At 34.5% G+C, this 27218-nt stretch overlaps 1 protein-coding gene across 4 annotated transcripts; it reads left to right on the top strand.

Moving 5' to 3' along the window:
• The first annotated feature begins 46 nt into the window (after nucleotides 1–46).
• Nucleotides 47–25454, top strand: LOC149781808 (DNA fragmentation factor subunit beta-like). 4 transcript variants are annotated; one of them, XM_089935975.1, is made up of 6 exons: nucleotides 47–97; nucleotides 9143–9272; nucleotides 16017–16211; nucleotides 20108–20187; nucleotides 20952–21226; nucleotides 24187–25454. In XM_089935975.1, the coding sequence occupies exons 1-6, from the start codon at nucleotides 77–79 to the stop codon at nucleotides 24383–24385; spliced, it is 900 nt and encodes a 299-aa protein (XP_089792101.1). In that variant the 5' UTR covers nucleotides 47–76; the 3' UTR covers nucleotides 24386–25454. The 4 variants fall into 4 exon arrangements, with proteins under 4 accessions (XP_089792101.1, XP_089792099.1, XP_089792102.1 ...); XM_089935973.1 differs by lacking the exon at nucleotides 47–97 and adding an exon at nucleotides 106–258; XM_089935976.1 differs by lacking the exon at nucleotides 47–97 and adding an exon at nucleotides 108–242.
• The last annotated feature ends 1764 nt before the right edge of the window (nucleotides 25455–27218 follow it).

The following is a 27218-nucleotide window of genomic DNA, read 5'->3' as shown; positions in this document are numbered from 1 at the left end:
TATAAAACCAGTCTAGAACCTTCATTTGAGGTCTGTCTAATGTTATCGATAATCCCCATGAGGCGGGAAAAATGGAATGATCGCGAGGCGACCGGAAGTAAGCTAGCGTAGTTATTAACAATGATAAGTCGGTTTCTGTCTTTGTTTAACATAGGCATGAGAGCTTACAAGGTCCAAGATGTCAAACGTGAGGTTAGGATGGGAATTACAGCGAAATCACTGGCTGAGGCAAAGAAAAAAGGGTGTGAGAAGTTAAAAGTATGCATGAAATGATTTACAGAGGTTGTGATCCTATTTGACGTTTGAAGTTTTGCCCAAATTATACGAATAAATCTGTCCCCATAACAAATTTGATATTCTAATGGCCGTTACCCAATAAAGACTATCACGGTATGCATAAAGCGTCGTTATAGAGGCATGTTTCTGGGTCTATACCTAGTCCTACACGTAAGACCTGACGCTGATATTTACGTTTTGGGCGTCAGGGTCTTACAGCCTAACTAACGGCACTGTGTAGCGTGTTTTGATGTCGACTAACATCGTTACGAAAGTAAAATTTTCAAATGTATAACAACGGAACGTGAAAATGCGTCCATTTGCTAGTGTTATATTTTCATTCTGCCAGGATAAAGACTGCACAGTAAGTATATTAATTACACATAAATTAGTGGAAGAGTGTCAATATAGGCTGCTAAGTGTGTGAGATATTCCTGAAACTTTGATTACTCATTCTGATGTCAGCATCGGAACACGCTATACAAGGCCATTATTTGGATTGTAAGACATAGCACCTAAACAAAATCAACGTGCTCTGGGTCTATGCCCAAGGGTTTCTGTCCACTGGCTTGTATATAGTCTTACAATGTAAGACCTAGCACATGTTTTTGTTTTAGTGCTGTCTTACTACCCAAGTAACGGCCTTGTATAGCGTGTTCCGATGTCGGTTGACATCGGAATGAGTAATCAAGCTTTCAGGAATATCTCATACACTTGGCAGCTAGTACTACATGTAAGACCGCAACGCTGATATTTATGTTGTGGGCGTCAAGGTCTTACAGCCTAGCTAACAGCGCTGTGTAGCGTGTTTTGATGTCGACTAACATTGTTACAAAAGTCAAATTTTCCGAAATCAGGTTAAGGGTTAAGTTGAAATATTATTCTTTAAGAAGATGAATAAAAATATATTATGCCTATTGGAACTGTAAGCAATGGTTCATTTCGTTAAAGAAGCATATCCCCAACGTGAACTTACTTGAGCATACTTCGGCATACCTTGACTACCGTCGTATTGGAACAAATTCAAATGTATGTCAACAGAATGTAAAAATGCATCCATTTGCTAGTATCATATTTTCACATAAATTAGTGGAAGAGTGTCAATATAGGCTGCCAAGTGTGTGAGATGTTCCTGAAACTTTGATTACTCATTCCGATGTCAACGACATTGGAACACACTATACAAGGTCGTTATTTGGATAGTAAAACATAGCTATGTCTTACATTGTAGGACTAACTTGGCAGCCTGTATTGACACTTTTCCACTAATTTATGTGTAATTAATATACTTACTGTGCTGTGTTTATCCTGGCAGATTGAAAATATGACACTAGCAAATGGATGCATTTTCATGTTCTGTTGATATACATTTTAATTTGTTGCAATTTGACGGTAGTCGAGGTATGCTGAAGCATGTTTAAGTAGGTTCATGAGGGAGATTAGCTACGATATTGTAGCCTCAACTTGATTTGTTATGTTTGAGGCTACGAATTGATCCCATATCATGTAATAGAGCAAAAAGAAAATCATCACTGAAGTTAGAAAAACAAATAGTGTAGAAATCTACTACATAAGTATAATCATGTTGTGAAAGAAGTTTCGCTTATTTTGAATTTATTAAGCCCTTACACGATAAAATAAATTGGCATGGTTACAAATAACCTTACCGTGTCCACCATGACAGATAACTTGAGATTATCGCCATGACCCCCTTTTCTATATAAGGCTTGCCAGACCAAATTTGGATATTCAGTGCTATGTTATTATCAATCAGGTGGCAAATAATGGCTTCTTGGTGTAATTTCAAAGTTGCTGATAAACCATATCTACTTTTAATGTGCAGAATTTCTGACTCAAACTGGCCATATTTTTGCTACGATTTGTTAACATTTGCAAATAAGGCCTCAATGTCCTTATATGGCACACAAACGAGGATGAGAACTGAAGTAATCATTATTTGAACTAATATGGCGGACGATCTAAACAAAAATATCGGATAAGAATGGTAAACGAGATTTTAAACTATTTCTACAATGATTTGCAATACTTCTGGTATTAAATAAGAGGACTACTCAAATTATTTCATTATATGCAAGGAATATGTTCAAATTATTGATATTAGGCTAAAAGAGTGCCGGGTGTGAATCACACCTGGCTTGCTCCATTGACCCATATGCTCATGTTAGTCCCCTGTCCACGAGGTAGGAGATGGGGTACTAATATTAGTATTAGTGGGGGATATGTTTCTTGAATGAAACGAAATGTTGCTTACAGTTCAAATAGGTATAATATATTTTTTATTTGTTTCGTTAAAGAATATCATTTCAACATAACCTGATTTCGGCATTCCCAGCTTTCATTGGTTTCCAGCCAACTGAAATGTAGGCCAATGAAACTTAAAAACATGTCCATTTTTTTGGTGAGAATTTTAATTTATTAGAGAAAAGACATCAGGGTAAGTAAAGTCTTGACAAAAACATTATTTATCACTTTACTTTGTAGAAAGGAATCGTTTATGGTTGCTAGTTTGTGTGATATTTCTGAAAATTTGACTTTTGTTACACTGTTATTTGACATCAAAACATGCTACATAGCGCAGTTAGTTAGGCAATATGACCCATCACCCCCAGAAAAAAATATTGGGTAATGTGTCTTACGTTGTAGGACTAGTATAGACCTACAAAGTAAGATGTATCACACAATATTTTTGTTTTGGTGCTATATCTTGCTGCCTAAAAAACTACCTTGTTTTGCGTGTTCACAAGTCAAGTGACAGGAGAACGAGAGGTAAACTTATAAAAAATATGTCAGACACTTGGCATCCTATATCCACACTCTTCCACAATTTAAATCTAATTGATTATACTTTGCTGTCTTTATCCTGATGGGTTCAAAATCAGACATTAGCAAATGGATGCATTTTCATGCTCCATTCAGCTTGTTGGAACAGGGTTCCCATGCTAACAGGAAAAAGTTAAGAGAAGTGATCTTTTTTTTCCCCCCGACCATAAAAAGTCCTGGAATTTCGCAAATATTGATGAAAGTTTGGAAAAACCTGGGAATTTTCTGCCACCACTTGACACACGAAACAATCACGTAATTGAGTCATAACTGAAATGATGAGTTAAATTTATTGAGTTCTCACCAGAATATTCAGAGGGTGCAGTATGTATCATTTGGGTGCTTGCAATAAACATATATGCTGAGTAAATCCAAACGCTTAGTGGATTACATGTCTAGTAGACTTTTATTTTCAAAGTCAGCTCGATATCCGTATCTTTCCTTATGTGGAAGTTATGAAAACCATTCTGTCATCACAAGAGGCAAATATCATAGTGGCAAAGCGTCTAGAAAACTTTTAACATTGTTAGATCGAGTGATACATGTCAGAAATTGTGAGTATTAAAATCGGAGTTGATGAAATGTGACCTGGTGCTCGCCATTTGCCTAGCTAGTCACATGAGTTCACAAATCTAACAACCGACATTTTCAAATGTTGTAGAGAAAAAGTAAAAAAGTATTAGATGAAAGGCGTATACTGGTTGTAATCAAGATACAAAAACGAAAGAACGCCAAATTTTCCGTATTTATTTATTTATTCCGAGAAAAACTTGGAGTTTTGTTGTATCATGTGACTACCACGTTGACATGTGCTCTCTGCTTGATAAATCAGACTGTCCAGATTTCTGGATTTTACAAAAAGTAACTGATTTTATTTAATATAATGTAATTTCTCTACAACAACATTAAAATAGTTTGTTTTTTATATCACGTGACTAATGGACTTCCAGTGTCGTCGTTTGAGATTCGTAAAGTGACTAGTAATGCAAATGGTGAGTACCAGGTCAGGTTTTATCAATGCCATAGTTTCGTCTAGTCTGTCAGTGGAATAAAGACATAATGATTATAATACTTGCCATTGCTGAGAAAATAAATCTTTTTTCTATTGATTTTATACAGGTATAAGTCGAAATAACATAAGTTTAAATTTACTAGGCTGCTGGTAAGCGACTACCATATGTTGCTACCATGCAGTGGTGGCAAATTCCAAATTTTCGATATGCAATTGCAACAACCCCACACCCCAACCTAAATGTCCAAATATGAAAAATGGGGTGGGAATATTCTGAGGATACCCAGTTTAGAAAATGGACTGCTACTCATTTTAGTCCAGATTTGTAGACCGAACTGTTCAATCTCAGAGCTGAAATGAGAAATTGTCATCCCTTGTATTACATATAAAAAAAATGATTTGAGCCCCGTATCAATACAGGTTTGGGGACTAGTTTAACGAATTAGAAGAAGACAAGTTGATTTTACAGAAAATTCTGTCCTTTTTTATATAACTATATAATTTTGAAGGTCTTTTGTCAAAATTTAAATCAACCCTTTTGAAAATGTTTTTTAAATGATGTATTTTAACCATATCTTCTTAAGGAGATTAGGTTGTTTGAAAAATCTTGCTTGGGATTTTATTGGTACACATAAATTCAGGGTTAAACTCTTTGTTACATTACAAGATTCTAATTACATGTATTTGCATTTATTGGGTTTTTTATACTGTAATAGGAAATGTCTGCTTTCGATAACAGAGATCTCGGAAACGCTTAATTACGCGTATTTGGACGCAATTTTCGATCAAGGACACAGAAAATCACTGAGGTGGGAGTCCTCCGTACGCATGTAATAGGTGTGCAGCAAAATTCAAAGACTTGCCATTCCTGCTTCAGCCACCTGCTTTGTGGGAAAATGTGTTGATCAGTTAGCTGTACTGATATTCACAATGACAGAATTCAGTGACTGACAGACTCCTTGATGTACATACATGTTGTCACTATAAGAGTACATCAAAAAGAACATGATGCAATAGCTGGGCGGAAAGTTCAAAGGCTTTGACTGGCGGCCAGTTAGGAAAATGATCTATATTTACAGTGATTGAATTCAGTCAGAAAGACCCAGAGATGTACGTGTAGTCATTTATAAAAGTACATAAAATAAACAACTTTCGCTTTCGTTATTGTGTTCATTTCCGAATGTATCGGAATAAGTAGGGCACGAGAATCAAGTAATGTTGATACTTGGATAAAATGCCATTTGTAAATTTGGATAAGTATTTTGGGGTTAAATGGCAAACTTACGAAGATTGTAACAAGATTCAGACGAGTGCTAAAGCTGCTAGAATAGATAGTTCGGATAGGACAGTAGTTTTTATATCAATTACGTTGACAAAGAAACTCTTGCCCATTCAAGCATGTTTTGATAGCTGATTGACCATTAACCCTTTTCTGAGTAAGGTAGCAACTATCAATTTCCTGCATGATATCCTTTGATGATAAAACATACAAACTTGTGTTTTAAGATCAGAATCGGTGATCTGGATATATATTAACTGCCTCTTGTACACTATTTTGTCATAAAGTTAGTTTGAAACTTTAATGGAACCTAACGGGAAATAATGGCAGACTTTGTGGAGTCTGTGATGTACCAGTTTATTAGATTGTATTCGTAAATCATTGGGTGAATATTTTCAGAAAAATATACAGATCATTGAAAGCAAAGCCAAGGTATTATTTTATTATAGATTTAACTTTAAAATGCAAAATTATGTAGGTCAGAAACGCATGAGATAATATTGTGGAATTTGTGAGATGCACTTTAAGGTCTAAGCTGTTTTCCAACTTGACATGTATTTGCGAAAATACGGGGGAAAAACAGCAAATCAGATAATATTTAACCATTGCCTAAAATTACTACAAGTACGTATACAAATAAATAAACCATAAATTTGCAATCCTGTCAATTGACTGTTGTAATGAAGCTATATTAAAGTGAGTGATTACATGACAAAAACCTCTCCATCTAAAAATAGATGCACTCACATCTGTGTTGATTCTGTAGGAAAGGGACTGCAACTTTCGATGGTGGGACTCCTATTTTTGCCAAAATGGGAGTTCTGGACTTATAGTTTTAAAATCCTAGCGAGACGTCTGTATAAGATGCATATATATATAGTAGTCCCCCTCTTGAACAGCCCCCCTGACCAGCAGCCATCCGCTCCTTACAGCCAGAATCCGTTGGCACTGACGAGTTTGTGTTCAAAAGTACCTTCACGAAAGGCCACCCGGCTAACATGACCAGCAGCCAGCATATTAGTGCAATAATATAAAATTTACCCCTCACAAGCAGCCGCATTTTATTTTAATATGTATCCAGAACCAGTATTTTATTCATAACGTGTGTTAAGTAATCCGATTTCTGTTTCCTGATGTCAGATTTTCGTTACTGAAAGAAGTGTTGACTAAAGTACATGTACCATTAAGGTTAATATTATATCATTTACACCTCATGGGAAGCCACATTTATTCCATAAAGCCAAGAAAGGCTCAAATTTTATTCTATACAAAAGGGTAAGTACATGTAATCCAAATAGCCTTATTGCTGTGTTATCATAAGATGTCTGGTTTAGTCATTCTGATAATTGTTAAGATTACAATTATTGAACAGTAGTAACATCTGAGAAGTGGCAGCATTGATGTACAATACACAAGTCAGCAGGAAAATGGTTTGATAGCTTTTATGGCTTCCCTTGGTAAGATGTTGATCTTGTTCACTTTGATAATTAGTGGCTATTACTACTGATAATACTTGTCAAAATTACAAATCCTAACTGCCGTGATGTCAGATCTATGTGATGTTAATGGTACATACCAAAGCCGTTTTGGCTTCTCTCACATAGTGTAAAGAAATGTATAAAAACAATAGGGTACCACACTGCGACTAACGAATCATCACGTGACCAGATCACTTCCTTTAAAAACACGCGGCAATTTGTTTAAAAGCATACAAAATTGTTTTATCAGTATTGTAGTTGGCAACATGAATAACTTATTGCAAAAAAGATCAACATGTCATCGAGGAAAAGAAAAATTCTCAGTTCATAAGAGAAAGTAAAAGTAATTAATCTGACCAAGAGGTGGGGGGGTTCGAGGATCTTTGCAGAAAACTATTGTCGGAAAGACTCGGATAAGCAATATCGTGAAAGATAAGGAAACAATTCTGCAGAAGTGGGAGGGTCAAATGGACGGAGAAAGGAAGATTGTTTGAACCAGGAAATGTTTGTATCCTGATTTGAATGACAAGAAAAAAGCAACAATTTTGTCAGTTGAATTTGGATATGACGACTTTACCGCACGTAACGGATTGTTGCACAGATTTCAAGTGTGACACAATATTAAGTGTTCTGTCCATAGTGGAGAATCAGCTGATGTTAATAATGAAGTTGTCGAAGATTGGAACAAAAGACTAAACGATATATGCAGGGGATATGACAGCAAGGATATGTTTAATTGTGACGAGACTGGTTTGTTTTTTAGTCTGTTACCAACAAAGTGACAGATGATGTGATCTGTAACATAATTATAAAGACAGTTTTAAGACTATATCAGTGGTCATTCATAACATTCTTTTGAAAATGATGAAACAGTTTGTTTACATTTATTTCACAACATGCATGTGATTTTTTAATGAAAATATTAAATGTTTTAGAATTAAATGTACTTGTGACTTCCTTCATATGTTTTTACTATTCACATTTCATATGTTTTTACTATTCTCATTTGTCATCCCCCTCTAGAAAGGCCACCCTCATTATAAGGCCACTTCCCTGCTGCAATAGGGGAACTACTGTATTGCTATAGAATTCTTTAGAATTAAAGGAAACAAAACTAATATATGTTCATTATGTTGTTCCCACTTAGCAACATAATGCAGGTAAACAAAATAAAGTTAGAATTTTTATTTTGTACATTGAATTGACTTTACATGGCAATTTAAAGGACTAAATTCAAACTTGTTTCGTGTGATACATTTTGTGGTTTTGTACATGATCGTCTTTTCAGGCTTAGATGTTTTGGAGAGTCTTGAAAGAGAACCATCTTTAGATTTAGAAAGTGGATGTTTTATAATCTAAAATGTTCTTTAATTCCATTCAGTAATGGTCATATGTGAACCTTTAAAAAATTTCATTCTAGAAAAACCCAGGAAATTTATCTTTAGAAACGTGTTGGAACCATGTTGGCATGTGATGGAAGCTGGAAATGCCAAAGTTGTATTAGGTTTAACTCATTAACCCCTCGTGCCGCGTTTACATGTCAGGAGGTAGTAGCCTACTGCCAAACTCTGTAGCATCAAGGTCTTATACAATACACTAAAGTGGGTGGTATTATAGAAAGGTAGACAGGTGTAGCTCTACAAAAATACCAAATAATCTGAACGTTCTAGTTGCACTACAAAATACAGAGGGAAAAGCCAAATTTTTTGGACTGAATTTTTTTCCAACCAAAATTCGCCTGTGGTCGGAATCCAATTTTGTGTCGGGATTTTAGACTTTGGGGGCTCAGGTCTAAGGCAGACCTATCTCAACTGCACATAGACAGGTGAACCTTTGCAGAAGTAGGATAAGATGGGCATTTGGAATAAAGAGCGGTCTCATGACGAAAATGATGGGTCCGTTAAGCAAGAAAGAAGAACTCCAACTTTTACCCTTCTGCTCATGCACAAGTGAAATAGCCTATGAAAAGCGATGTTTTTAACACAACTAGGCATTAGGGTAATGGAAAATCTCTTGGAAGCCGATGTATTAGTATGTATTCAGAAATAGCCCCCAGAATATGTTTCCTATCACAATTCAGGTAAAAACCTCCAGGGGTTAATGAGTTTAGAATGTTTCTTGAATGAAACAAATAAAAATAAAAATGTACTAATATTGACGAAAGTGTTTAGGTCACACAAAAAAAAATTACTGGAGTGAATACAAGTAAAAATTCATAAATTCAATGATAATACTAGAGAAGTTTCTGTATTTCAGATGAACCCAGAAGAAGTCACTATTGTCATTGAAGATGATGGAACTGTGGTTGAATCGGAAGCTTTCTTCAAGAAACTGCCAGCACAAACTGTCCTTGTTTTTCTTCATAAAGGAGAAAAATGGAGAGGAGGTACTTAGGGCATTCTAATAATAAGAGATCTAAATATGGATTGTGTTAATGATAAACTCATTTTGGGTTGGGTGTTTTGTTGTTACATATACTTACCAGAGACCAACATTTGCCGCAAAAATTATTGAATGGAAAATTATACTACTCTGTTATTACTGTAATCTCCTCCACACTGTAGAGTTGTAGTTATTGTTACCTAAGGGATGATCGAAGATGGTGTTACACAGCTGCCAACCCTCATGAATTTGGCGTGAATTTCACGACTTTTTCAGCAATTAATGGATTCATGCCGCAAGCAAAAATTCTCCAGTTCTTAATTATTCTAAATCTTTAATAAAATAACCGTTTTCCCGTTAAGCGCTAGTCATGATATTCGCAGTTGCCGAAACGGTCTGGTACTTCTGGTCGCGATATTAGTAGAACTACAGCCGATTAGTACAGTTGGCCTGGTAGCTAGCATTTTAGCCATTTTAATCTATATAAAAGTAGTTTTACAAATGCTTTTTAGAGAAAATGGGGCCTAACCGGAAATGTGCTCAGCGCATGCATCACTAACACTGATTTGAGTTACCATTCAGCATCGCATGTAAGATTTTGAAAATATCTTCACCACCAAGGAAAAAGAAATATATTGCTCAAAAACTGAAGTTTAAGTGAAGTTTAATTTGGAATATACATGACATGGGATCAGTTCATAGCCTCAACCAAGATGAGGCTACGACATCGTAGTTAGGTCGCAGAGATGATGTGAGGAAGCATATCGGTTGCAAAAAACACGTAGAAGTTGGGAAAATTAAGAATTTGCAGATTTCAGCTCTGGAATATTTTAAAGGAGACCAGAAACCAATGGAAACACAGAATAATAATAAAAGTACTATAGAAGAAAACCTGATTCTGAAGTATCATCTGCGACCGTAATGCCAATATTTAAATATTGGCATATCTTCTAGGAGCTGAATTTCTGTGACCTCGTATGCAAAATTTCCGTTCCTATTTGGTTATTTTCGGTATGTGATGTCATAGTAGCGACTCCAGCATCCCAACTGGGAGTTGCCAGAGTAAAAGACAATGCCGTTTTGCGTTGCGTACGAGTGTAACAGCACATTAAGAAAAGCCTGTGGACAACTTTTTCACATCATATAACATTCAACTGATAAAGGGATAAGAAAGTATGGATACATTATTACAAGTGAGTCGATTTCAAAGCAACACCATACAGCACTCTGTGATCATTACATTTCTAAAGTGATGTTGCGAGAAGGATCCTGAAAAAACGATAGCTCTAGGATACGCAAATGCTAGACCTAGACTAAAAGTTGTCGCTGTTCCAGACATAATGTTGGATATTTTAAATCCAGGGAAAAGTGTTAAACGTGTGAGTTACGAAAATTGGCAGAAAGCCGAGTAAGTGACCACAAAATGCAACAGTCAATTCACAGATCTTTCATCTATACCAGCAGTGCTAAAAATGTGATAGCCTGACACCAGGGGCCCCTCTAATTTAGTTTGGGCCATCCTGTATTCAAAGTTAGATGCCCGTCTCGTTTGTCAGAAAATAAATTGTTTGCTTGAAGAAACTTTGATCGTGCTGATGAAATGAGTAAATGTATTTTCAAGATGTTGACATACATACCTTAACACAGCACAATCGAAATCAAATCACTTCTGTCCTAGGTGAAATTGAGATCTGATTTTAATTAAATGGAAGCTATGCTAAAAATAAGATTCTAAACCCCTGACACGCTCATGTTTCGAGAAAACACAATTTTCAGTAATCTTAAACAAAAATTCAAAATTATAAATACTTTCAGTCTATGCCTGTTACACGTAGTATGTATAAACGGTAATCTGTAATGATTGGAACTGATATAAAACTATCCCTTGGGATGTTTAAATAACAGCAACTAAAAGAAAAGAGGTCAGGTATAAAATCAAAGTTTCAATTTAACTGACTGACAATATAAATTGGGGGAAGGCTACTACTGACCCCACCCCTTGCCCCAATGTGCGAGCACCCATGGGACATGCCATTTCTCCCTGTGAGATGCCTTATTGTCCCCCAGGACAAGCCACGTTTTTCATATTCTGGTCAGCTGTGGCTAAACTGCATACTAGCTAAAGGTTAGATCCGAGTACACAAGAGTAAGGCCAGTGTGCCTAATTAACAGTTAACCCTTATCAATTCATTTATCTTGTGAAAAGGACTGCCCTTTGGACATACTTCAAAGAAACCATGTTCTACAATATGAATATGTAAACATCAGCAATTGATTGGCAAATAAACGATGCCCTATTTTGTTGTAACTTACGATGCCTAGGACTTCATTTTAACAGTTAAAATCAGTTTTTCCCACATTTAAATCCCACCTTATTTCCTTAGGTTTAAATCTTATGGTGTGTAACACTGTTTACTGAATAAAATATTTATTCTGAATTAGTTCTTTGGGGCCAAATATACTGCGTGGCATATTTTCTTTTCTTCCTTCTTCTCATTTAATCATGGTAATTAAATTAAACTTTATATATACGGTAGAGGAATGTCAGGCATTAACTGGCCGAATTTCTTTGGTGGAAATGGAGATTGATTTTGTTTGCAGAGAAAATCAGGCAACATTCACAGTGATCATTCATTGGATTAAAGCTAACTGGTGACAATTTCTTTTTTTGATGTTTTTTTTTTTTAATACAGTTATGTTGTAATGATTTAAAATATCTGAAATTTATGTGAATGTTTAATCTTAACATTCTATTTACACAAGAAAAAATGTCGTGTGATATTATTTCGTTACTACAATATTCACAAGTGATAAAAATATAATATGGCATCTGCGGATTGTATATGTTTTATCTATTTATGTATGATATGTTGGTTTTTTTTCTTCTTCTGAGAAATGAAAATTAGCAGACATAATGTAATAATAGGGAGTTCTCAGCGAAAACTCCGGAGATAGTACAAGATCAGGAGGTATGTTTGGAAATACCCCCCAAAATCATGAGGTTTTTTTCCTGGCTTGAGAGTTGACAGGTATGAACTGTCCGGGCTTGTGGAATTTTAGTCAGAGCTAGTGAGTTTATTTAAGTCACCAGCCCTGGGCCTGGGCCTAACAAATTTCTTTAAGCACTGACCAGTACAGTACATAAACTATTTATACCAGACATGTATATACTATCAGATTTGTCAATACGCTAACTGTGGCCTGCATGTAAAATACACTGTGATTGAACCATAAGAAGGAAGCTTCTTAATGTTTAAATTAATTACTTATGATTTCTGCTTTGCAGATTTATTTGTGGGGTTTTTTTTGTGTGTGAAAAACTAATGCTTAAGTTACGACCAATGAAAACCATTCTCAATGCCTATTACAGCTCCAAGGTAGTGGATATTGTTTCACACACAAGTCGGTCCCCGTTCTAGTCTCTTTGCCCAGAATTCAGTATTATCCCTCAGCGTTTCAGTGTTGGATGTATATTTTCAAGATATCATACATTCGATGGGGGTAGGGGGTAGGTAATGAATAAGTCATTTTGCACAGCACACAATGTATAAGTATTTATTTAAAAATTACATTGCTTTTATTAAAAATTCCAAATTATGAAACATGAGCGCCTTCTTACTGTTGTACTTTTCTGCTGTCAGGTCTTAAAACAATTCAACAGATATAGTTATGAGCATAACTCGGAAGCATATTCAACTTTTGAATTAGCAACCCAAATCTGGTCTCTTCCTGTCTGTCTCGCTCGCCATGTATTTGTTTGTACTTGAGGTCTGGCTAGTATAGCGTCACGGGACCACGTGATCTGTCTCATCAAAGCTTGGAAAAACTCGGCAATTTACAGAATCGTGGTATCTTCTGCACACTATAATCACTACCCGCCTACGATATTTAATTTATAAATATCACAGTCCAATTAAAATTTGTAGAGAATTACATACATAAAAGGAAATTTTTTGTTTCTGGTCTCCTTTAAGCCATCAGTGGAAGACCTGCAGGCTACCAACGCTGAAGCATTATTTGTGAGTTTTCTTGTTGAGCACAATCTACCTTTATCAGCTGGAGACCATACTAAACATTTGTTCTGACAAATGTTCCCGGACTCGAAAATCGCTTCAAATTTTCCAAAAGTGCTGCAGCTCATGTGCATTCCTCACAGCAACGGTGACAGTGAAAGAGTATTTTCTCTAGTGAGGAAAAATAAGACAAGAATTTAGGGCCTCCTTAGCTGCATAAAATTTGTTAGCAATTTTAGTCACCAAGATCAACCAGCAGGCAAGGAGTCTGAACTGTTTAGAAAACAAATTTACAATCAAGCAGTTGAGGAAGTTCAAGTCTGTCACAGTATCATGTCTTGATAAATAACCACAAGAACAAGTGAAGTTTATGAATACCATAATAAATAGAAATGCAGATATATTTCTGCATATTTGTAGTGTTTAGTTTTATATTGCGATCTTGATATAGTGTAGTATTGATGGTCAGAGTGGATGGAGTTATTGTCATGGTATTTTTCACGAATTCGTGTCCAAATTCACGACTTTTTATCTCTTATTTTCACTAATTGTGAGCCTGGAAGGTTGGCAGCTATGGTGTTATCTAGCAAACAGTAAAAATAAAATATGAAATTAGGGAATGGTCAGAGCAGATATACAAAATAGAATAACACGATCCCCCATATGTACAGTACAACAATTTAATCAATTACCAGTTTATATAACAGTCAAGTAACATCCTTAATAGGCATCTTTGTCTACTGTAAACAATCTGATTACTTTCATGATGGTTTTTGACAACAGTGTGCCATGTGCAACTGTTATTTAAGTTTTCTATTCAAACACAATATCTTAAGTCAAATTTATGAGCAATTAAAGTTAAATGCTTTTCATAGCTTCTTTTCAACAAACAGTAGTATCTGATATTAAACTGTGCACACAACCATATATATATATATATATATATATATATATATATATATATATATACATACATATTATATATCTTTAGCCAAAAGCCTGATCAAAACTGCTATAGTCATTACAGTTGATCACTGATAACATGTATACTTTGTTAACAATAACAGAACCTCCAACAAAGACAGAACAATTCTGACACTTGTAAATATGTTATTTATTCATGTATGATTTAATGATTTATGCACTACAATATATGGGAGCTTAGTAAAAAGCTGGAAGCTTATTGAAAATTTTCTCCTGTTAGAGAAACAATTTAACTGATAATTGTGTAATTGTTTTAAGTAAATGTGTCATAGACGGATAAAAAAAATATACCTGTTGAATTATAGTATATGTGATTATTTCAGAGATCATATACTAGTAAGAAAGGATGGAATACATATGGTTGTGACCTGAGTAATAATTTGAAAAATGTTTTGATACTTTTATAAAGGCTTACTCTGTCATAACTATTTGTGTATTATATATGATTACCAGATGATAAGGTCTTGATTGCAAGTCAGTGCAATAAAGTGAAGTGAACACAATGTCTCAAGAGTTGTTCATTTTGGACAATCTGACAGAAAAGTTAGAAAATTCAAACACTGGATGGAAGAATTCATGTAATTGAGAAAAATTTTGTCAACTTACCGACTAATAAATGTACCTGTGATTCTCTAATATAAATGAATGTTATATATGTATATGCTATATACAAATTATTTTCATTTTAATGCATGCAATAATTTGTCAAGAACTATGAATGTGGATAATTGTCCTTCTTAAGCAGTGAAAGTTTGATCTTAAAAACTTTTTCTTTTGCACAGACCTTTTTTATGAGAGACTACCTGTCTTGAGAGACTGCTTATTGTTGGCAGAAGAGATGATAGGATTTACTGTGTCTCGTGCTAAGAAACTGAGTTTATGTGTGCATGTGTTTCTGGCTTGAAAGGGGTTTGTTTTGTTTTCCATTGTACCTATCCCGTGTTACCAGTTTATGTTACTAAAAATAGTAAGAGGCCTTATGTACTTCCTAAAATGAATTACAATGGCCTTTGATTTAAATTTCATGTCAAGGAGGGCAGCTAAAATTTACATAAATTATTAAACTTGAAAGTAGTTGTCTCCTTTGGACATTGTTTCCCTTTCATGATAATGCATGTACTTGAAACAACAGTTGGGGGGAGTTACAAAAATGTTATTAAAAAGAGCTGGAACAATTTTTCAAATAAAGTTTCAAATGTTAATATGAATTCTCTACTGACATTAAAATGAAAAAATGTAGAAAATTATTATAAAGATTACTTAGATCAGCACATGTTTAATAGTAAAACAAGACCATATATCTGGAGTTAATCATGTGTAAATTTGTACAACTTAGGCAGTCCAAGCCATCAGTATTCCCAAACTTTTAAATTTTGTTTTGTAAACACATTTCATTTTCATTAAAATTTTAAGCACATAATATTATGTATGAAACATCTGACTAGGATATGATGATTACCAGTAATAGTACTTACACAAGACATCTGTGACACAAAATAAATTTTTTTAATGAGCATTCATCAGCATGATGGTTTTAAATCAAATGCTTCCCAATATAGTAAAACCCCATTGGATAAATCACATGCAGCCAACTTGTGGGCTGCATCCCTTAGTTTGATAGTTTGACATCCTGTGTTATATAGCATTGTAAATATCGTATGCCTCAGTGAGGAATAATACCTAGTAGCTTCTTTTAATTTATTTATTTTTGCTTCAGCTCTTATAATATTCAGCATGTTCCTATTTTCCAGCTGGATCTCTTATTCATGATGCACTCAGTAAATTATATTGTACTACACGCAAAAACGAGATGGCTGGTCAGATTAGGGAACTGCTGGCAGGAGAGGATGCTCCAGAGAAGATACACATAATCTCACAATATTTGGATATGCTGGAAACCAATATCGATGCAGAGGAAAGACACAAAGATGAGGATTGGTTTGAAGGTCAGTTGAATGTTATATGATGTGAATTATGGCATCATGTCATGCAAATATTTACATGAATTTGTTTTCACAGTTGAAATAGAAACTTCATTTCAACAAAATAGTAACAGTAGTAATTCAATGTATCCCCCAGTGGTGTAAAATTGAGGGTACAAAAAAAAACCTTGGTGTCAAAACTGGGGGTCAAATAAAAAATGTGGGGGTCAAAAATGTACTGACAAATTTTCATACGACTCATACTTTTTCAGCTTGAAATAGGATATTGCAACTTGCACAACATACTCTCTCTCTCTCTCTCTCTCTCTCTCTCTCTCTCTCTCTCTCTCTCTAAACATACAAAATATACCAACATGCACAATTAACAAACAAATGCATTTTCCATTCAAAGAATAATTTTATTAGTTCATTTTGCTTTTAAAGTCATACTTTTAACAGTCTCCTCAAGCAATATTATAGCCCAACACATTACATATAAGCCAATACAAAAAGCAAAATAAATCTTTTTAACTAAATGGGAGTTAATTTACTGCCTTTCATAAAATGTTTACAATCATGGTTTCATTGTACTTCGTCCTAGAACACATTTATCCAAATATCAAGGAGGATAATGATGCATCTTCTTTCTAATAAGTTACACTTGAACTTTAAGATCTTTCTTTTATTGCAGCAAAAGTTAAAAACCAACAAAATCTGCAATGACCCGCTGACTTTGTAATCCAAATAATGCATTTGTCTCTGCAAGTTTACTGCTTTCTTTGTTGTGAAATAATGTCTTGGGTTATAATGTGTTCTCCAGATATCTTATGGCAAATGAGGGCAGATTTTTAAAAATTCTAAAATCCTGTCACGAAAGGATTATTCACTTTTGCAGCCTTTGCAATCATGCGATCAGAAGTCACACCGGTAATCATAATGAATGTGCCATATTCCAGTCAAGGGAATTATTTTCTCCATTTTTCATTAAAGTTAGATCCACAGTTACTCTTTTGTGTTCTGCTTCTTTCACTTTCTTTGCTAATGCCTTTTAGTGCATGATGTTTTAATCTGGAGATCACTTTCTAGTGCAACAAGCCTTGAGGTTAACATCTAGATGACAGCTTGCTGAGCTCGATGGAAATCGCGAGATATGGGGAAGCTACTCTGTCGTAACAATGCCTATGCTAGTCAGGTTCATTGTTTTGTATGTTCCCTGCGTTGCACTTTGCTGTACGAATAGAGGAGCACAAGGCAGGGAGCAAACAAAGCGGGGAACCAGTCATTGCCTGTACTCAAAGTATATGTGATGTCATCCGTCATCCAATGCATTGGGTATTAAATAAATCATGATCATATTATGAAAATCCTTTGTGTCAAAAAATACATAGCTACAAAATGTGTGCGTCAATTTTCTCCAGCGTTATCCCTGACGCATAAATGTGCGTAAAGAGAAACACTGAGTAATTGTAATTTTATTGAATGTGTTGCAGAGTAAATGTAGTGTTTTTACTTTTTTAACAGATAGCTCAAATGGAAAATAAGCCAGACCACAAAAATTTATCACATGAAATATATGACTTTGAGTTTAAATATTGTATAATTCTAGTAGAGCAGTCTTAACAAAGAACAAATTTCACTGGTTGCCAGATTTTATAAAGAACTATTTGTGCTTGTATAGATGAAATGTACATGTTTTTATTTTCCTTGTGAATTTCTTTCAAGTCATTTTGATTGTGCAGTCATTTAATTACCAAAGAGGTCATATTTTCTGCTGCATGCCTAAAATTGAATTTAAAAAATGTACTTTTAGCCAGAAAGATTAAGAAATTTACTGCTGAATCTTCACTATTCCAAGCAATCAGACATGTATCTTGATTACCAACACTTTTATTTCTTAAATATCTCTTGTATTCATAGTTCAAAAGTACAAATCTTGCTTCGGAAAGCCAAGGTTACTTGAAAGTATTCAGTATAGTTTCACAAGATAAACAAAGACTGGACTGTATTTGTAAAAAAAAACAAAAGACTTGGTAAAAATTTGGCAGATTGAGACATAGTCTTGTGTACAATTTGTTTGTCTTACATTTCTTATCCCATTTTAGATATTCTAACATTTATATTAGACTGTAAGGTCAAAGCTCATTGCCTTTTGAAAATTCACTGAATCCATGCAGTGTCAGTATGGGATAGCTGCTTAACACTGGCCCTAACAAATTTTGTTGACCTTACATCAAGCCCTGCCTGCATGAAATTAGTAGGAAGATGATTTATCTTCTCAGAAGTGGCCAAAATTAAATGTATGTCTTTAAAATGTTGACAGATTCACAGGTAGATAGCATGTCAGTGCAGTTTTGGTTGGTATCATGTGACTACCATGCTCTCAGTGTAATGAATCTTGCTTTTTTTTTTCATCAGCAACAGATTTCTGGTGGGTTTTGTTGAAAAAGTACGTTGACAATTATTTCTCTTCATAAGGCAGTACCTGCGTTTTTTCAAACATTGGAAAGGGGGTGAGAATTTGGTAGTCATTTCACTAGCACTTCAAACAGAGATCCAGCTCGTATTTCATCCATGCAGTAGCTTCATTTCATCTGTCAGTGAATTGAAGACATAGCAAATGTTATACTAGCAGTTTCTATAAATTGTCAATTAAATGTGGGTTAAGATTGAGGCTAGGTCGTTTAAGATTGCTGGGCCATTAGTAAGCAGGTACCTTATGATAACACCATACAGTTTCAGCAATTTAAATCTTCGACATAGAACATTGCCTCATAAAAATATCGTACAAGATGAGTATTGATTTATACAGCTCTATTGAAATACAATTTGTATAGTCCTGTTTTGTTCTTACACTGTAGGAGAGCAATTGAATCTTGGGGATTTATGCAATTTGCTCAGAAAACTTGGGCATTTTTTAACATTACTGGTGACAAAATTAAAAATGTATTAGCGATCGGACTATTAAAATAATGAGAACTACTAGTCCACCAGAAAGTTTACAAGCTTCATGCTAGCTGACTATCACTATTTCAAGCCCTTTACTGATTGTGAGTGAAAGTCATAAGCAGAAACAGAAACAAATGTTCATTGTCATGAGACAAAAATTTACATTCAAACCTCTGTATATGAAAGCACATGTCTATAAGTGATCATTATAGGCCTCAGTAGGAAAATCATTACCATCTATACCCACTTAGAAGTCAAGTCCAACTGCAAACAGCTAACCCTCATCTGCTATCACATAATGTGCTGGCACCATTTAAAAGAAATTGTACCATATCATAATTGATTATTAGTAATGCTGTTAATACACACACACACACACACACACACACACATCTCTGTGTGTTTCTTTGAAATTTTTATTAGATTGATTCATTGACGTGTCTTTTCAACAGATATCAATAAACTCTGATTTATTATCACTGTGAAATTTTATGCATGCACCATATTAAATGCAAAGAAACTGATACAGACTTTCTCCATGTAAAGAACAATTGACAATTGTCCCATATAAACAGTGGTCAGTGTACCTAGAAACCTGATTTTAAAAGTGGACACAGGGAGCACACAATTTGTTTTGTAAAAAGGTCTCTTTTTATACAAGATATTTTGATTTTAAAAAATTAATTTTATCCTTTCTATGGCAAGTTCTGCTGTTGCAGGTTTCACTATATTTGAGAAACGAAGAAGAGGTCTCAAAAGTCCAAGCTGATGCAGGTTAGACAGATAAAATGTTATATATCAGTATATATTTTTTACAAATATTTGTGTTTGTATGCCCACTATGACAGTGTTAGGACATATAATATTAACATTGTCTGTTTTTCTGGCTAAAGTTTGCATTTAGTTCAGTTTCTCATGCACTGTGATGGGGCTTCCATGTTCCATGAACACATTGTTAATTTATGTATTTACAGGATTAAACAAGAAGTACAAAATGAAGAGTGATGTGATGAGAAACAATGCCCAAACAAGGATAAGAAGTTATTTCACAACAGTAGGTGTCAAGAGTTCACAGCTTTTGTTAGAAACTTTTTCTTTCTTGCAACCCGTTTATTTTATTTACCTTGTTCCTTTTTGTAAGATATGTAATGTTATATAGCTTCCAATTTATGAATAGGTAATGCCAGTTTAATTATTCCGGGTAATTTCTTGAAGATCGACAAACTTTTGAAGGAGTAGATTTGGACAAACAAAAAAATATGCAGGATAGCTCAATTTTAAAATTGGAAGGCAACAGTATTATGTAAATGCTTCAGCATAGAAGAATGTTTTGCTGTCGTTTTTTTTTTATTAAAAAAAGAGGCAAAACCTTACTGTTTTGATCCAGAAAGGTCTTCATAATCCAGATAAGAAGTTTCCAAAATTCACATAAGTCATTCTTATCAGAATAATTTAACTTACATAAATTTGCAAGTACATATTGGCAAGGAAGGAAGAAAAGAATTGAAAACTTTGATGGTTGTTATAATCTCTGATAGTCAACAATTTAATTTAGTTAAACTCTATGGTGTAAATTTCATTTGCTTCAGTGAAAGATTCCATTTGACATAGACTCCTCTCTTTAAAAATCGACAACTCTGAACCCATGAAATGTATCAAATTAATTAAGAACAAATTTTCAGTGTATCCTAGAGATTTCCCTGCCAGTAAAATTATGGAAATTGATTAAGAAATGTATTAATAATTCATTTTAGCAAATATATGGAAGTGTGTTAAGTCTGACAAAAGTTGAAAAATGACAAATATCAAATTTTTCAGGCAAAGGATCAGATTGAGAAAGAGTGCAAAGGGCAGATAAAAGATGATCTCATTGCAGCATTAGAAACGATATTTAACAGGCTGAAATCTGAAGACTTTCATGGCAGCTACTTTGACAGGACTGATAGGTCTGGTCATAGCATGTGTGACAGAAAAGGCTGGTTCCAGTGTGAAGGCCCATTTGACAGCAAGACTTGTGACAAGTTTCATACCATTAATCCTTTTGCCTCACGTGGATACAGACAACTTTTTGGCCTCTGGAACCTTGACCACGTGTGAGTGATCAAAGCAAACGCATTTTAATCTGGGCACAAAAGGAATCGACATGTTCTGATATTCAACAGGGAAATCCCATTATTGTTAATGTACAAGCTTGTGACTCTCTTTCACTAAATTTACTATGATTTTAATGAAGACTACATTGAGCTGGTTTTTCTAAGACCTTTTGCCCTTGATTAATTTAAATAGTTGTTTGTGTGGCTTGTGAGCATTCTGGCATGCACACTTTTTGTTTGATTTCCATCAAAGTTTCTGTTTAAGTTCGGCTGAACAAGATTTACGATGACAATCAGATTTTGATCTGATTTTACAGAGGTATGTCCCTTGATCAATTGAAATAGACATCCAACTAACTAATAAACACTAGGATTAAAACTTTTTGTTTGATTTAAACAAGATTTGTTGTGAAATTTTACCACCAATATTTTCTTCACAAGCTTGGTCTGGTTTTCTTTTTGTTTTTGTTTTTGTGTATTTTTAACGGTGTTATGAACTTTGACTTGGAATATGCACACCAATGGCTTATGAATAATAGGTAATGAAGAAAATTGGGTAGGGTGACATTTCAAGACTAATGATTGGTTCTTCATAACTGATCTTGTATTGATATTACTTGGAGATATTGTTTATATTTATATAAGTACGAAATGAAAGACGGTCTTAATGGAGAGCTGTTATTTCAAATATTCTCCTTTTCCTGGAAGATTTTGTACCCAAACATTTTTCATATTTAAAGAAAAAAAGAAAATTATAATCAGTGGTATTTGATTATTGAAAATCATAATCAAGCACTTGGTTGTTTGACATTTTTTGAGATCCCTATGACTGTTATTAATCGCCACATCATTAGTGTATCATTTACACTTTTTTGCACATTTGAACCAAATTTGCTGTGAATCATATTAACAATGACATTGTTAAAATTGTGCAGTTTTTAAAGTGAAATAGGTGACAGCAGTGATCAGATTCAGACCTGCCAACTCTTACGATTTTGCCCAAGTTCTAATGAAAATTACCCTTAACCGATTCGGCCCCGATCCCGTCAGTAGGCGTGATGAGAATGTACCCTACTTCAAAGCCCTGCAGCATCAAGGCCATTTAAGATACACCAGCGTGGGTGGTATTAAAATAAAGCAGACAGATATAGCTCTAAAATGATTCAAATAATCTGGAAGTTCTAGTTGCACTACAAAATAAAGAAAGAAAAAGCTCATTTTTTGGACCCGGGTTTTTTTTCACCCTAAATTCGCTCGAGATCGGAATGCGATTTTGTGTCCGGATTTTAGACCTTTTGGCCTCAGATCTAAGGCATACCGGTCTTAACTGCACACAGACAGGTCAACCTTTACAAAAACTAGGATAAGGTGGGCATTTGGAATAAATTGCGGTCTCCATACGAAAATGATGGGTCTATTAAACCAAAAAAAAAAAGAACTCCAACTTTTACCCTTCTGCTCACACGCAAGCAAAATAAACAATGGAAATTGATGTTTCTAATACAACTAGGCATTATTCTCATGGATAATCTGTTGGAAACCGCTGTATTACAATGTATTCAGAAGTAACACCCCAAATGTCGTTCCTACGCACATTTCAGGCAAAAACGACAAAAACCTCTGGGGCCGAATGAGTTAAAATACGTTCTTATGGTATGCTAGCAAAAACTACGAAAAATGATCGTTGCCGAAAAATCTAGAAAATTTGTTCATCTGTGTTTTATTTTGATCTAGGTTTCTTCTTAGAATTAGTGAAATTAGTCAAGGAACCAGACTAACTTTACAGCAGCATGCCAGAAGCTTGAAACTACACATATTTGTTCATGGGAAGCGTCTGCATGATCAAACTGTCAATTATAGAATTTTTGAAAATGGCGTCCAGAAAGCAATACCGTGTTAAGATGAAAAGGAAATTAAACTTCTAGAAAAGTGTTAATAATCAGCACAGAAGAATAAAAAGGAGTATTTAGATTTTTGTGAATAAAAGCTGGAAAGGACACAGTTACGCTTATTGGACATCATGTGCCAGTTTGAGTATGCCTTGTGGCGGGAAATATGATTGCTGTCATGTGAAATGGAAAGAATTTCCAAGAATTATGTAAAATTGAGAGATAGCAACAAGCCATTGAGCTGCATAGAGCTTGGAACTAGAGTTTGTGCAACTGTGCTAGTGGTAAATAAAGTACGCGTACCTTACAAAATTTTCAGTTGAACATAATGTTTATCATTGATGCTTTCAGAAAAAAATTAACTGCCTTACTGCAACGGACTTGTCAGGGTTGGCAGGTCTGCAGATTTGGACCATATTTTACAAAGTTATTTATTTATAATAGGCAATCTTGTGTTTACGATAACATTAACATTTTTTAAGCCGATTTCATTGATTTTTGCTGTGAGTTTTTCTTCACAAGGTTCATGCACAGGATTGGTGATGATTTGCCAGAGTTGTAGCCCTTGATTGACATAGCACATGCATCACACTGGATTGTGAACACCGATATTTATACCTTTTAATTTCATCCACATTTGCTGTCGACCTTCATCTTAGAAAGGTCTCAAGAGTGACGATTAGCAGATTTGACAATTTTACAGAGCTCTGACCCTTAATTCACTTTGAATACCTAAAGGTTTGTGAAAACCTTCACATTAAAGTTTTGTTTCATTTCAGTTAGCAAGATCTTGGATGATATCAGTTATAAGAATTTTTTTACTTTATTGCAGTGATTGCCCTTGAGGGACTTGCCGTTCATAGATTTTACACTCACTTCACACTCCAGCCTTTTGTGTGCTAGTACCATTATTATAAGTCTTTGATATGACCTCCAGCCTTTTGTGTGCTAGCACCATTTTTATAGTCTTTGGTATGACCTCCATCCTTTTGTGTGCTAGTACCATTTTGATAAGGCTTTGGTATGACTTCCACCCTTTAAAGTAGTAAGTTCATTTTCTTTCTTTTTCAGAATTGAGAAGTCCCGTGTAGTAATCCCATGTTTAATTGAAGCTGCACAGAAACGCAACAAGATGCAGGAATTGAACTGGGAGTATGTTTACAAGTTGTTGTTTACTCGCAACAATTTGAAACTTGTACAGATCGGTTGTCACAAGAAAGCTGCTCGTGCAACTGAGAACTGCACATGGGAAGATTTCCTCATTTCTTAGCAAACGTTTAGACTTCAGTTGTCTCCAATCATTACATCATGGAATTAAATCCACTGTCAGGTTTGGAATCGCATAAACATATCAGATTATGTTTGAAAGCAATCAAATTTTAATGTATTTAATATGAAATAAAAATATGATAATATATTTTTTAGTTTTTTACCAGACATTATTTTGCACATGTTTATTATTTGTCACTTTTTTTAAATAAATGTTAACAATTTATTTCTGCGCATTTTACAATTTTACATGTGGACAGTTTTCCAATTTACATATCTAAAATCATTTTAACTTTATTACACAAGACCTCATTTATGGAGGGCTTTTTCAATGTTAGTTTTTACGTTACTGCAAAGCAGTAAAGTTGTTTTATTACAAATCTTGAATTTTGCACACAGGTTTCTTTGATCGTGTACGGATTTTAGAGTAAAAGAAATTGTCAGAGCTACTTTTGTTGAACAAATTACTCAAAATCATGTTATAGACAATAATGGACTAATCCTCCATGATTTTTAATTTGTCTAAATTGTTTTAATTGTTTGATCCGGGTATTTATATTTATTTGTTGAAAATTTCAAATTCATTATCACCATCAGCACACTTAAAGGGAGAGACAACTCTTTCACAGATTCCAAAAGCCAGTTTTTATTCAACTTTAATTGCTGTAACCATTTGAGGTGTTTATTTACGCTCTGGAATATACATTTTAGTCTGATATTAAACCCCTTACAAGGGGTGAATACACTGGGTGACCTTAGTCCACTTTTATGGGGCTTTTCCTTCCATTAAATGGGGGTTACAGATGTTACTAAACATTTGAATCCATATTATTTAATATTATACAATTAAATGAAGACATTCCAGTTGATGCATGCTTTAAAAAAAAATCTTAATTTTGTAAAAATGTTAATTTCAATAGTTAATAAACTGTTGCTAAGCAACTATTATCTGTAAATAATTATTTCATCACTCCTTGTGAAACTGTGAAAGATACGTTAATGCATTGTTTTGTATGCCTTAATCGGTAGAAAATGCAGTATTCAGTGAAAAATAAAATATATTTATCGTGTTCTGGGTTGTTTATCCTAGTTTCTATCATGTTTTGGGTTGTTTTTCATAGCTTCTCTTGTGTTCTGGGTAGTTATTCATAGCTTCCATCATGTTTTGGGTTGTTTTTCATAACTTCCATCATGTTCTTGGTTGTTTTTCATAGCTTCCATCATGTACTGGGTTGTATTTCATAGCTTCCATCATGTACTGGGTTGTTTTTCATAGCATCTGTCATGTTCTGTGTTGTTTTTTCATGGCAGTAAGAATACTGGTCCTGTCCCATTAAAAAGGACATACCAGGTTTAGATTTCACTTATACTCACAACCAAGAGACAGGACTTTCCCTATATTCCGACAAAATACCTACATCAAGTCAGATCTTGACATGCCTTTCTTTCAAATAACAGCTGTAACATGACCTTTTGGTGGTCTTACTTTGTAGTTTGGCATTGGCCACTTGTTGATTTATCGTTGACCGTGGTAGTTGACTTCTTTTGCTCCAAATGACACGACTGTTATTAAAGTGTGGACCAGCATTCACTGAAGGGTTATATTGTAGAATCAACACTTCCCATATTTATTCACTACCCAGGGGACCTTAATGTAGGTTTCACAAAATTACAAGCTCCCTTGATATCTTGGTAGTCACAATAAGTTTGTTTTATGGAATTTGTATGTTCCGATAGATACCTCCATCTTTGCACAGGAATCTGACTTGTGTGTGTATATATATATATCTTTTAAATGGACCTAATATTAAAATTACCTTGATAAATGCCACTTGGTTTTGTTTTGAATTCCTGGCCCATATAAACAGATGTCAGATCCTATGATCCTCATCTCAGCATGCAAAATGGATATCTTGTGTGGGCTGACCTCTGCAATACTGAACAACCAATCAGATCTCGTGTAATCTTGTATTCTAGTCCTAGCCATTAAGGCACTGGACCATAATTTTTATGTACAACATTTTAATGACCAGGAACATAGATGATTATATCCTGCGATGCTGGTCTTGTCCCAGATGGATGGACCAAATTTTGTCTTCTTTCATTTTCATTTTTTCTTGCTGTTTTATACTTTTGTTTTTCTCACAAAGCTTGGGGGGACTTGGTTAAGCAAACTTTTCATATCTTCCAACATTTTACTAATGAACAACCAGATTAGCTTGGATGTTGAACCCTGCACAATAAATGATCTGCCATCCTATGTACAAAGGCTTGTTCAATTTCATTCAGTTCAAGATCTGCAACATAAGGATGGTCCAATGGACTCTGATATGGGACCATGTTCTGTTGACCTTTCACTTCACCAATAAAATTAAAACTTATGCATTTAGGACAGTGAGAAACATCATTCAGAAAATATTATTCCTAAGAATAACTCTCCAATACAAGATGCATTGCTTTTATCTGCTAGATTAATTTAAATGGATGGGGATTCCCAAATTTGAACATTTATCAGATCTACATATAATAAATAGATGTTGATTTTATCTATACTGGGGGAGCTGTGAATCTTGTGACCCCCAAAGGATCAAAGTTGATCAAGATGCTACTAATCATACATCAGTATTTTTCATTCTTCAAAGTTTTGAATCATGGACACAAGCTCAAAAAGTCTGAAATATTTTATATACTGCCTCTCTGATTTGAATGAAACTAGAATATAGTTAATTTTTCAATGTTCATAATTTTAGTTCCTCAACAAGAGTTTGAGCTACATTTTCTTTCTGTAAAAGCTGTCAGAAACCTGCATCATACTGCCTAACATGTGATTTTTC

This window comes from Sinohyriopsis cumingii, chromosome 15 (genome assembly GCF_028554795.1).
Source record: "Sinohyriopsis cumingii isolate HCF-2022 chromosome 15, ASM2855479v2, whole genome shotgun sequence".
In the NCBI taxonomy this organism is placed as follows: domain Eukaryota; kingdom Metazoa; phylum Mollusca; class Bivalvia; order Unionida; family Unionidae; genus Sinohyriopsis; species Sinohyriopsis cumingii.
Note: the sequence above shows the minus strand (reverse complement) of the source record. Positions and strands in the feature narration are given on the sequence as shown.

What these genes read in the sequence shown, in the direction of transcription:
- LOC149781808 (XM_089935973.1), top strand. Translation starts at nt 121, where the DNA reads ATGATAAGTCGGTTTCTGTCTTTGTTTAACATAGGCATGAGAGCTTAC. An exon ending in AAGGGTGTGAGAAGTTAAAA is followed by an intron (nt 259 to 9,142) that starts GTATGCATGAAA and finishes TCTGTATTTCAG; the next exon opens with ATGAACCCAGAAGAAGTCAC. An exon ending in TAAGAAGTTATTTCACAACA is followed by an intron (nt 20,188 to 20,951) that starts GTAGGTGTCAAG and finishes CAAATTTTTCAG; the next exon opens with GCAAAGGATCAGATTGAGAA.